This window comes from Stenella coeruleoalba (genome assembly GCF_951394435.1).
Source record: "Stenella coeruleoalba genome assembly, chromosome: 5".
In the NCBI taxonomy this organism is placed as follows: domain Eukaryota; kingdom Metazoa; phylum Chordata; class Mammalia; order Artiodactyla; family Delphinidae; genus Stenella; species Stenella coeruleoalba.
In genome coordinates this window covers 142,165,517-142,177,662 of record NC_137150.1, presented here as the reverse complement: position 1 = coordinate 142,177,662, position 12,146 = coordinate 142,165,517, and the positions used below count along the sequence as shown (strand labels likewise).

Below are 12,146 nucleotides of genomic sequence, written 5' to 3'. Positions count from 1 at the left end.
GCACCCGCTGGAGCATCCCCGGCCGCAGCCCGCCGCCGCCGAGCGCCAGCCGCCGTGCTGCCCGGGCCGCGACTGCGCAGAAGGCAGCGGGGCGGGCGGCGGCGCGCGGGTTGATGGCATCACAAAGGCGCCGGACGCCGCTCGCAGCGCGTTCTGAGAGCAAGCGCGGCTGCCTGGGCAGGGGGCGGGCCCCCGCAGCTCAGGTTCGCGTCGCGCCTGCCCGGTTCCGCAGTCTCTCGGTCGCCAAAGTTCAGGGCCGTTGACTGCGAGGTTAGCCGGCGTTGGGTGTTGGCCAGGAAGAGACGGATGGCCAGTGTTACGTCATCTAGCATTTTTGCGCCCACTCCACGCAGTCCCCATCCGATCGGCAGCTGGTCCCCGGGATACGCGGCACCGAGTCTTTAATCGCATTGGACTCCTCGGGCCGCCTGGGCGGTGTGGAGGCGGGGGAGAGAGGCCGCCCTTGGGGATTTTGGCGGGATGTTGCGGGCAGCTCTTTCTCCGGCCGCCCTAGCGGCGGCCGGGCTTCACCTCTCCGACCGGCGACCGCCAGTGCCCGTGTCCCTGCCGCGAGGATTGGGAGCGTGAGCTTGTGGGTCCGTCCGCGGGCCTGGAGGGCACGCACGCCGGGGACTCGGCGGTGTCGGCTTGCGGCCGTCTTCAGACAGAGGAAGTCGTAGTTGTGCGGGAACCGGTACCTTTGAATGCACAGGCTGCACCTTGTTTTGCGAACTCTGGGCGTGTAGGGGCAAGGCAATGGACTGGGTGATGTCTCCCAGTTCATGGTGGTCGTCTCAGTTACGTAGCAGCCCGCTGCACGAAGGCCCCCTACCGGGGCAGACCTCCCGAGCAGCCTGTGGTCGGAAAGCCTCGGCCTTTGCTCATGGAGCTCGGGCTGAGCGCGGGTGCTGGTTCCCTTGAACGCATCGCCCCTTGGTCTGACATCCCCCAACAAACAGAAGAGGCCTGATTCGATTTACTTCACAGGACACTTACACGTGGGTCTCACTGTCCATTTGCTTTGCAGTTAACAAGTTTACAATCCCGGCTAAGCCAGAAGAGCCAACGCAGGATCTTGCCGACCGAGCACCCGCGTTTCCCGCCGAGAAGGCTGCCCAATCTCTGCGAGGCCCCAGCCTCACGGTTCTGCGTGCCCGACTCTCGGCGTGCACGCGTTCCCGCGCTTTCTGACGTGAGGGTCAGAGGGCGCGCCGCCGCGCAGGCGCACTGAGCCGAGGCTGCGGCGGCCATGGGGGAGGCGGGCGGCGCTGAGGAGACCTGCCGGGTCAGTGTGGGCGCTGGGCCGCCTGCCGTCCGCGGGCCCGGGCTGTGGAGCCCTCTGCTCCCCAACGCTGAGCCGCACCGCAGCCCGCCTGGGCCTTGCCCATTGTGCCCGGGAGGGCCCTGGGCGTCGTCTGCGGACAACGTGGCCTGGGCCGGGCATGGGGGGCGGCGACCCCATCCCCGGAAACCGCGCGTGCGGGTCTGGGAGGCTGCGCGGTGGGCGGTGGGCGTGCTCCTGTGCCTCCTGTGTCCCCGCCCGCGAGGCCCTGTCGCCTGTCGCCGGGTCGGGCTTGTTCGGCCTCACGGTTGCCGGGCTGTCACAGCCGCTGCACGTGGTGGTGCCCGAGGGGGGGGGGGGGAATGGACTTTGGAGCCGCATCTGGGTTCAGCTCCTGCTGGTGTCCCCTGGTCCTGGGGTTCCTGAGAGTCACCTAGCCTGCCTGTGCCCCCGTTTCCCAGCGGGACAGCCTTGAGGGCTGTGGTGAACACGAAGCGCGCTGGCCAGCAAGGGGCTTGGCGCACCCAGTAGGAATCCAGTGAAATTCATTTTCCTCGTGATTAGCGTGGCGCTGGCGGAGCGTTAAGAAGAAGTTGCTGGCGTTTCCCTGGGCTTTCAGCAGTAGGGCCTCGTTTGCGCTTGGAAAAATGGCTCGTCCCTTGAAGGCTGGGGCTTCACCGCTCTAGCTGTGATGTACATAGTGGAGGGCACGTTAGGTGAAGACGTCCTTTTGAAACAGTTGTGAACCCAGGAGGTGTTAAAGAGGAGGCAGGCTCACTTGGGCTGCTGGTTTTAGTCATCTGAGGACAAGTGTAGTAATCTTAAGGTGTGCTTGTTCTTTTAGCATATGGGAACCAAAGAAGAATTTGTTAAAGTCAGAAAGAAGGACCTGGAACGACTGACAACTGAAGTGATGCAAATACGGGACTTCTTACCCAGAATACTAAACGGGGAAGTGCTGGAAAGCTTCCAGAAATTAAAGATTGTAGAAAAAAGTGAGTGTTACTTCATCTGTAGCAGTGTCTGGTGGTGACAGCAGTCTGTTTCAGCAGGTTTGCCTTCCGTAGCTGTGAGGTGACTATAAATAACCTTTAAGGTACTGTTATCGTCTTCGTAATTACGTTTGGGAGAGTCTGATAAGGGACAAGGGAGGGAGGTGCCCACGATGAGCAACTTGGCTGTGTGCAAATTTGTGTTGGGGAAAAGGGCTGCCAACTTTCTGAGTATCTGCTACCAGCTCTCCTTTCTCCCCCTTTCATCTTTGGCGGAAGAATTTTATGCTTTATCATTTAAAAGCTCTATTCCAAAAATTAAGTCTCTTTTGTGTCACTTAAGGATCTCGCCATGCAGCAGCCTTGCAGGGGGTCAGCTGTGTCTGTAGAGATACTTCTCTCCATGGAGGAACGGGTCAACTTTAGCCCTGATTTAAGTTGCTAGGACTTGTGCATTCAGATTCTGAGATCTGAGCTCAGCCATCGTGTCAGGTATCAGTCTAGGAGCCCTGCTGAGGTTCTTGGAGCTGTTTCGGATTGATTCAGTACTTGCCTGACTGAGGCCGAGTTACTATCAAGTCAGCCTGCAGGGGTTAAGGCTAACTTACCGTTGTGTTTGATCGTTTGCCATCACTGCTTAGCCTCTAGAAGAGGTGTCTCTGGGAGGCCCAGGTCATGTCTTTAGCGCTAGTCCAGGCAAGAAGGTATCTGGACTCAACAGTACAAGTTTCTGGTGTGTGGAAAAGCATCTGGTCAAGGGGGCAGCCATGTCCAGTTAGAGGGGAGAATGCTCATGGTTGCCATGGCTCCCTGCCTGTTTATTCTCTCTTGGAATCCTCAGATCCGCTCTCTGCCCAGTGGGGTGCCCTGCGAGGTGGGCTCCTGCAGGCTGCCAGGGGTGCTCACCGATAGAAGGCGTCAGTGGGCAGAAGGAGTGTGGGGTGTTTCCCCCTGCTTCCTCCACAGCTGTGACTCGCACCCGGGAGCCACCCGCAGCTCTCGCTGGGCTCCAGGAGCGCTGTTTCCCCTCCTCGTTCTTTCAGCTGGAGGGCTGCTGCTAGTCCCTGGGTGCCTTCCCATCCCTTTTGGGTCTCTGACCCCTGCTGTCCCTCCTGTAAGTAGTCCTTTCCATAAAGGCCACACCAGGGTTCCCTTGTTTCCTGCTGGGATGCTGCCAGGTGTGCCCTCTGTCACTGGTTACCATAGCCCCAGGTCGTTGTCTTCTTAATTTTCTTAGTCCTGATCTTGTGCTCATTTCGGGAAGCAAAGTGCTGATCAGCAGCTGAGTATGTCAGCCTGCTGGGTAGTTGTATTTCTCACTGAAAATTAATGAACTGGCATTCTGAAGAATACGTCAGGGTCTTCTCATGAGTTGGTGAGCGCAAGTCAATTTTTGGAGATTAGTCCTCTGTCAGAATCAGGCTGGTGGTTACAAAAACGAGGCCCACAAGTGAGTCCATGGCGACTTGATCAAAGTTAGGCTTTAGGAGATCTTGCCTCACAGCCCTTGGTCTTCCCCAGCCACACCATCACCTCTTTTCCATTGATCTTCTCGGTCTGCTTTGCTGAGTCAGCCTTCTTTGCAGCAGCCTTTCAGCTCGTGGAGGTGCTCGAGGCTCAGGCATAGGCCCCCTTGTCTCCTCACTCCGTGGCCTCTCCGTGGGCAACCTCGGCACACACATAGCTTTAGTTGCCATCTTGATACCAGTGTCTCATAGGTTTTTATCTAGCCTGACTTCTCCAGGCTCAGGGCCCTGTATCTAACTCCTACTTGGCATTTCTTCTCGCTTGTTTCACATTCATTTCAAATTCTAAGTGTTTGGGGCTTCCCTGTTGGCGCAGTGGTTGAGAGTCCGCCTGCTGATGCAGGGGACACGGGTTCGTGCCCCGGTCCGGGAAGATCCCACATGCCGCGGAGCGGCTGGGCCCGTGAGCCATGGCCGCTGAGCCTGCGCGTCCGGAGCCTGTGCTCCGCAACGGGAGAGGCCACAACAGTGAGAGGCCCGTGTACCGCAAAAAAAAAAAAAAAAAAAAAAAAAAAATCTAAGTATTTGTCTTAGTGTTATCAGCCTGCAGCCATCAGGAAGGACCTGTATTCTGACAAGGGCAGATTATTGGCTCGTTGCAGTGAGGGAGACCACACACCAGAGGGACTGTGGGCATTTTGCCAACAAAGGAAAGGACAGAGTTGCCGTAGGATTTGAGGCAGGGCCGAGTTTAGGTGGAGTGCACGTGGAGCTGTGATTTCATGGGCTCCAAGCAGAGTGGGTCTGTGTGTGAAGGGGTCAGCATCAGGTCTCACTGCAGTGGCCCCAGGTCCTGCTTCATTGAAAACTACAAAATTTAGGTAGATGGTGGTACATCAGGTCTAGAAATCCTTTATTTGAAGCTCTGCAGCTAGCTGGCTATCAAGGCTCTGCTCTGTGTCACAGTGACTGCAACCCTGCAGGCGAGAGTGGGTGTTTCCTCCTCCTTACTAGTATAATTCCAAACAGCACAATTTCTGATAGTCTAGGATTTTAAAGAGTAAACTTTCTCTGAACAAGAAATCAGTAGCCACTGAAAGAAGGGTTCATCATGACACTTTACCCTTGCAGTGTGTCCTTGGGAGAAATGCTGTTTCCTGTTAACTTGGCAGCCAGCTTTCTGTGTCTGTTATCCCAGCCCAGCAAATTGCAGGACAGATTTTCACTTTCTCAGAGCAGGCGAATTTTACTTTCTCACGTCTGACTCATGCTATCCCGCCCCTACCCCACTGGACACCAGGCTTTCCCAGCCTCCCCAGGGCACCACCATCCAGGCAGAGACCTGGGATCCTCCTTGTTGCCCACCTCTCCTCTCACTGTTCTCTCCCCTTCCAGCCCTGGCCTGTCTCCCCGTAAGTCCTGTACGTTTCCCCGCATCGATGCATCCACCACCTCCATCGCCACTGCCTCCACCGAGTCCAGGCCCCTGTCATTGTGCCTGAATCTCTGCTCCTGATAGCATTATCTCATTGCCACTTGCCAGTCCACTTTGTATACTGTAGCCTGAGTAATTTTTAACAATTCAGTCTGATTATGTCATTCCCCTGCTTAAGTCAGTTTTCAGTGGCTTCTCTTTGCTCTTAGGATAAAGACCAAAAAACAAACAAAACCCTGACCCAAACCCCCTACCACCCCAAACCTTAAAACTGTACCGTGGCTTGAAAGGATTTGTATTATTGGACTTAGCCTCCGGCCCAGACTCATTTCCTTATCTGACTGCCTAGACAAGATTTGTCTTCCTGTTGGATGTTGTCATAGCATCCTGTACTTTTCCTTCAGACAGAATGGTTTTAGTCCCATCTTACAGTATAAATTGGTGGAAGGGCAGGGTCTCCCGTTATATTCTCTGTGCCTGGCTGAGTATTTGGTCCTAAGGGACCACCCAGCCTCCCGTTCCTGCATGCTCTTTTTTTAAATTTGCAGTGGTATCTCGTGAGGCTAGTGTGTGCTGCAGGTCACCGGGTGTATAGGAAGGGAGGGTCGAAGTGGACCGCAGTGCTTGTGGCTGGCTTCACTGTGAACCTTGAGCACGAGCTGGCCCTTGAAGACTTCTGCTTCTCTGGTCTGAGGCCTGGCCTAGAAGGTGGCCTCCTAAGAGGCATCTTTCACTTAATTTTGGCTCTTGAATTCTTTTTTTTTTTCTTTTTTTGGCTGCACTGCACAGCTTGTGGGATCTTAGTTCCCAGACCAGGGATCGAACCTAGGCCCTCGGCAGTGAAAGTGCGGAGTCCTAACCACTGGGCCACCAGGGAATTCCTTGGCTCTTACCACTCAGGTGACATGAAAGAAAACAAAAATCACCCCCCCGCCCCTTTATCTCTTTGTGAGGACTAGGTCTGATGGCCCTTCCTCGGCCTTCCCAAGGGCCTGTCTTCCCAGAGGGATCACATGAGCCATCGCTTTGAAAAGGGGTCCCTTAGAGTCAATCCAAGAATCACACGGTGGCAGCGAGAGCTGTTTGACATGTGGGTTCATCCTCCCTCTCACTGGCCTGTGGTCCAGGACAGTTCTTGGCTTTGACCAGTGTCAGAGTTGCTGTGTGCCTCCCGTCTCAAGCAATGAGAAAGGGCAACGTAGGAGTGGATGCAGGCAGGGAGGAGGGAGAGGGAAGCCACACACCTGACTTTAGGGCAAGTTTCTCTAGGAGAATAGGTGTGGATCTTTGGATGGTTTGGATGGGCTCAGGCTGCACAAGCCAGCCAGAGGGCTTAGGGTGGTGTGATGGGTGTCAGGTCGTGAATGGGACTTAATTCTGCCTCTAGCACGGTAACTGAGTTTCTTTTGGGAAACTGGGCAGTAGGTGGTGGAGTTCAGAATAATCCTACAAGGGTGTTGCCTGAGAATCTTTGGGGAATAGATGAGCATTGAGGGCAGAGGCATGATTTATTAGAAGGGAAGTGGGACGATGTTTTAGGTTAGGGTAAGGCATGTGTGAAAGTCACAGACGGGAGTGAGCAGGATTGTTCGTGGGTTAACCGGCTAGCTTCTCTGCTTGACATGTGGAGCAGAGATCGGGGTATAGCAGATGTCAGTAAATGTGAGCAGTTTAAGGAAGGCAGAGTAACCACGGATTATTGTTTTAACTTCGAAAGCAGAGGCCGTTGGAAACTAGCACATGGAAATGACTTCAAAATAGTGATGAAAATGACATTTTCAGGGGAATGATTTTTGCATCTAAGTTAGGATAGGTTGAGGACTTGGTTGGAAGGTGAAGAAAAATTAATGGTAAAGTGCTCATCAAGGAAGGTCTGGACTTGACGTTAGAGTGTGGACTGTGGCTGCATGGATGGAGTGGACAGGACGTGAGAAGAAATGGTTGGTCTGGTTAGGCTCCGTAGGTGGGCGCAGAGCTCAGCGGGGGGATACGGGGATGCAGGAGTGGTCTGTGCACTGCTGCTGTGGGCCGTCTCCGCTGTTTCCCTGTCTAGAACGAGGACAGCCGCGCTTGCCTCACTGGAGGCATCAAGCGTTACAGTGAGCTCCCCTTTGGCACGTGCTTGGTACAGGCGGGGCTGGGTCGCCCTCCACGGAGAGGACGAGGACGTCCTCAGGTGGAGGGGACCTGGACACTCGTATAGTAAACGGGTCCCCGTGATGCTGCAGCGCCGCACAGCCCTCCTCACGGCGGGTGTGGAGGGCTGACTGCAAAGCTGTACTTTGGGGGGTGGGGTGGGGTCAGCACTCATAACTCCCGTGTTGTTCAGGGCTCAACTGTACTCAGTAAAAGTTAGCTCACCCCCCTTTTCTGTCATCCCTTCTGGTGCACATTCGTCCAACAGTGAAGGAGGTATTACTACATCAGCGTATGGCACAAATTTGTTTTAAACTGGGAGAATCCTGCTTTTTTTAAAAAAGTAAAATTTTATATAGTATATGGTTGTTCAATATGTAAAATAAATGAATGTTGTATTTCCTGCATAATTATTTTAAAAATTCAGTTTTATAACATTTACTTTTAAAATCAGTGGGTACAATGAAGGTTTTTTTTTAGAATTTATTTATTTATTTTTGGCTGTGTTGGGTCTTCGTTGCTGCATGCAGGCTTTTTCTAGTTGCGGCGAGCGGGGGCTACCCTTCATTGGGGTGCGCGGGCTTCTCATTGTGGTGGCTTCTCTTGTTGCGGAGCACGGGCTCTAGGCGTGTGGGCTTCAGTAGTTGTGGCACACGGGCTCAGTAGTTGTGGCACACGGGCTGTAGAGCACAGGCTCAGTAATTGTGGCGCACGGGCTTAGTTGCTCCGTGGCATATGGGATCTTCCCGGACCAGGGCTCGAACCCGTGTCCCCTGCATTGGCAGGCGGATTCTTAGCCACTGTGCCACCAGGGAAGTCCCCAATGAAGGTGTTTTGATGAAAACAAAAATTTAATGTTAGACATTTTGGAAGACGGTTGCAGTACCATCCTCAGTGTCCAGTTTCTATTTTTAATTGTGGTTGTTAAGTAGCAAGAAAAAGACAAATCCCAGAGATAAGGAATTGCAAATGAGAAATGTTTTAAACAGCTCACCTTGTAACATGAGGACAGTTTTCAATTAAACTGATCTTGAAGCTTGAAATCAGAGGGGTCAGATATTTTTGTTTCACAACTAAGTCACCAAGTCTAAGAATTTCTTGCCTTTCTTGGTAGGTGTTCATTTTGGAGAGAGATGATGGAAAAGTCACTCAGCCTGTTAAATTTTCATTGTCTTATAGAAGACACTTTCCAAATGAATTATGTTGCATTTGAGATGTTAAATGATATAATTTAAAAACAACTTGCCACCTTACTGGCAGTCTGTCAGATATTCACTCAGAGTCTCAGAGGCGTTGGAATTATTTAATTTTACGTGTTGACGCCAAACATAAACTGCAGTGTCATTACTGACATTTTAAAATTTGCAACATTAGTTTTAACTTAAAATATTTGTTTAAATAAATATATTTAAATGTTAGTAGAGTGCATATCAGCAATGAATGCAAAGAAGTGCAGCCATGATATACTGGAGAGATATTTGACTAGGTTTTTAGCAGAGAGAAGAAGTTACTTTGTGTAATTTGAAATCTGTACAGCAGCACCTTACCTCTGTGAGCATAGTCCAGTAGAACATTCTGTGGTGATGAAGGTGTTGTATGATCTATGCTGTCTACGTCTGTTTTAAAAATAGCCACTAATGGGCTTCCCTGGTAGCGCAGTGGTTGAGAGTCCGCCTGCCGATGCAGGGGACACGGGTTCGTGCCCCGGTCCGGGAAGATCCCACATGCCGCGGAGCGGCTGGGCCCGTGAGCCGTGGCCGCTGAGCCTGCGCGTCCGGAGCCTGTGCTCCGCAATGGGAGAGGCCACAACAGTGAGAGGCCCGCGTACCGCAAAAACTAACTAACTAAATAAATAAAAATAGCCACTAGCCATCTGTGCCAACTGACCCAGTGCTGTTTATCGAAAGGGCGGTCTTCCCCTCCTGAGCTACAGTGTCTTTTGTCGTAGTAGCTAGTTTTATGTGGGTCTGATTCTCAATTCTTTATTAGCTCTGTTATTTACTTTAAGATTATTTTTAAATACTAGTATTTATTAGTTTTTGTGTTGATTTTCTACTAGATTGTTGTTTATTCCAGCTCCCTGATGAAACTCTCTTGTTGTCTATTTCTGGAACATATCAGTCACAGTTATTTCAGAGTCTGAGTCTGATAAATCCATTGTCTGGATCACCTGTTGATCTGCTTGTATTGTCTGTTGTTCCTGTTGGTAGTTCTGGTAATTTTTTTTATTGATTAATGGATTTTAAAGAGTGAAGTGTGTAGAGGCTCTGGATTTGATATTTTTCTCCAGCAAGGACTTTTTCCCCCGGCTTCTCTCAGTCAGTTAGAATGGAGTCAGAGTAGTTCACCTAAATCCAGTTAGGCATTGAGCTGGTTCACGGCTGGTTTCAGTCTGAGTTCGAGCTGGCCTGTGTCTAGTTCATTCTCCCTCTTAGGGTTTTAGCTCTTCAGGGGCGTCTAACTGAGAGCTTGAGTCCTTTCCCAGAGTCCTTCCATCTAGGTGGACCCTGCCTGACCTTCAGTTCTTTTCTCTTTTTTTAAATATTTATTTATTTGGCTGCACCAGGTCTTAGTTGCAGTGTGCGTACTCTCAGTTGCGGCATGCATGTGGGATCTAGTTCCCCGACCACGGATCAAACGCAGGCCCCCTGCACTGGGAGCGCAGAGTCTTACCCGCTGGAGCACCAGGGAAGTGTGCTGACCTTCCGTTCTGACCTCTCCAGCGCCGTGAGGTTGATGACAGCTCTGCCTGGCCTCCTGGTCTCTCTCCACTCACCGCCCGCCCGCCTCCCTCTGCAGCCCCTCTGCGCTTTCCCTGTGCTTCCCTCTCCTCCAGGATCATGGCCTGCCCTAGGTCTCGGCTGCCTAGTAGCTCTGTACTCCGTGGCGAGATGCTCTGCTTAGCTCTGCTGCCTCTTTGCCTGTGCTGCTTTTGAATATGCAGATGCCTTGGGGAAGAGTGGGCTGGGAAGTTGGGCTTGCTCACTTCAGTGCAGCTCCCTCTTCTCTAGGTCTCGGCTCTCAAGGCCTACGTGATTTGGTAACTCTCAGATACTTTGAAACAACTTTTTTCTGGTTTGTTCAAACTCTGCTTTCCTACTTGTCCTTGGGGGGAGGCTTGATCTGCTGCGCCACCATGCTAGCTGGGAATGGCTCTTCCATGTATGTTGTTACGATTTTTAAATTGTTAAAAATGTATTGTGATGTCATACAGACAGCACAGGCTATGGAGATGTTCCAAATTAATGGAGACTAAAGACACGTGACAGTTAAATGCGATACCTGATCCTAGACTAGATGCTCTACCTTGAAGGAAGAAGATGCTGTAAAGGGCAATTTTAGATCATTTGACAAAATTCTAACGTCTGTGGTAGATTAGGTAAAGGTATGTTAATTTTTCTCAAGTTGACATCTGTGTATACTGGGTAACTAAGACATTATCCCTATTCTTGGAAAATGTTCACTGAAGTATTTAGAAGTAAAGGACCATGATATATGTAACTTACTCGAAACTGGCTGAAAAAATGTGCTGTGTGTATGCTTGTGTATGGTCCAAATGATGCGCAAATGTGGTGAAGTGTTAACAGTATGTAAGTGTGGGTAAAGGGTATGTGGGTATTCGTTGTATTATTTTTATTCATGCAACATTTTGTAAGTTTGAAATTATTTCCAAATGAAACAGCGAAAAACATATTGTAAAATGGAAATACTAATTAAATGTTTACAGAACCATAAGCATCCCTGAGGCACTTGGGTTCTTAGCAGTGGGGTTTGAAAAGCACTGCACTAAGTGATTTCTAAAACATTTGTGGGGTGTTCTGAGATTAATTGCCCAGGAGTTTGATATTAATGAGAAGAGAGGGGGATCTCTGTTTCAACTCAGAGAAGAATTATTCTGGCCCATAGAAATATGAGCTAGGGACTTCCCTGGCAGTCCAGTGGTTAGGACTCCGCGCTTTCACTACTGAGGACGCGGGTTCAATCCCTGGTCGGGGAACTAAGATCCCACAAGCTGCGTGGTACAGCCACCAAAAAAAAAGGAAAAAGAAGAAATATGAACTAGACAGAGAATTATTAGAGAGTGGGATAATCATTAAAGAGTGAGTGCCAAGAAGATATTATTTAATTTGACCAAAGGTTTATTGTGGCCCATATGAGGTAATAAATACCAGAGTGTATCAAGTCCAGCTCCTGGCAGGAAACAGAAAGGGTAAACAGAGCATATCATGAAGCGATGACAGACCAAGGTGGGCAGGGTTTGGGGAACCAGCACAAGGGAGGCGAAGGCCCAGAACCTGGAAGAGTGGGGCGCTGTGGCCTCCCAGCGAGCGGCCAGACTGGCAGGAGGGTGGGTGCTGGGCAGGACCATGCCTCAGCTCAGAGGAGGAAACCACTGCTGCTTGAACCTGGCAGGGGTAATGCAGTGGGTAAGTCGATGTCCCACCCTGCCTCCTGTCCTTGTTTCCTGTGGGGACCCACTGTTCAAATCCAGCAGGCAGGGGAGCCGGTCGCTGTGGAGGTTGGGTTCAGCCTTTTACCCCTCGGGACAGAGCAGGTTGGAGAGTGGATCTGAAGGGCGCGTGGAGACTGTCCAGAATGCAGGGGACTGGGAAGGGAGAAGATGGACTGCTGTTTGGGGCTTAGTGGACTGAGGAGCAGAAAGGTAGCCAAGGTGGAGGGTGGAGACGTGTGTTACTTGGACAGATCACTATCGACCACCCAGTTGTTAACATTGTATTTTATGCCAGTGAATGAAAAGCAGAAGTCCCTGACTCTTTGGTTTGGGAAATAACTTTAACAGTATTCGTTTGAGTTCAGCAAGGTTGATCTTAGTT

At 51.2% G+C, this 12,146-nt stretch overlaps 1 protein-coding gene across 3 annotated transcripts in view; it reads left to right on the top strand.

Moving 5' to 3' along the window:
* Positions 1 to 113: 113 nt before the first annotated feature.
* Positions 114 to 12,146, top strand: part of HSF2BP (heat shock transcription factor 2 binding protein) — a gene marked incomplete at its 5' end in the record, with an annotated part of 82,380 nt that continues 70,347 nt past the window's right edge. The window contains 3 exons of one of the 3 annotated variants that reach the window (XM_079921248.1): positions 114 to 203; positions 1,028 to 1,192; positions 2,127 to 2,277. In XM_079921248.1, the coding sequence (XP_079777374.1) occupies positions 114 to 203; positions 1,028 to 1,192; positions 2,127 to 2,277 (406 nt within the window). Of the gene's footprint in view, positions 999 to 1,027; positions 1,286 to 2,126; positions 2,278 to 12,146 lie in introns of those variants that run through there. The other 2 variants (XM_079921247.1, XM_079921246.1) reach the window with 2 other exon arrangements.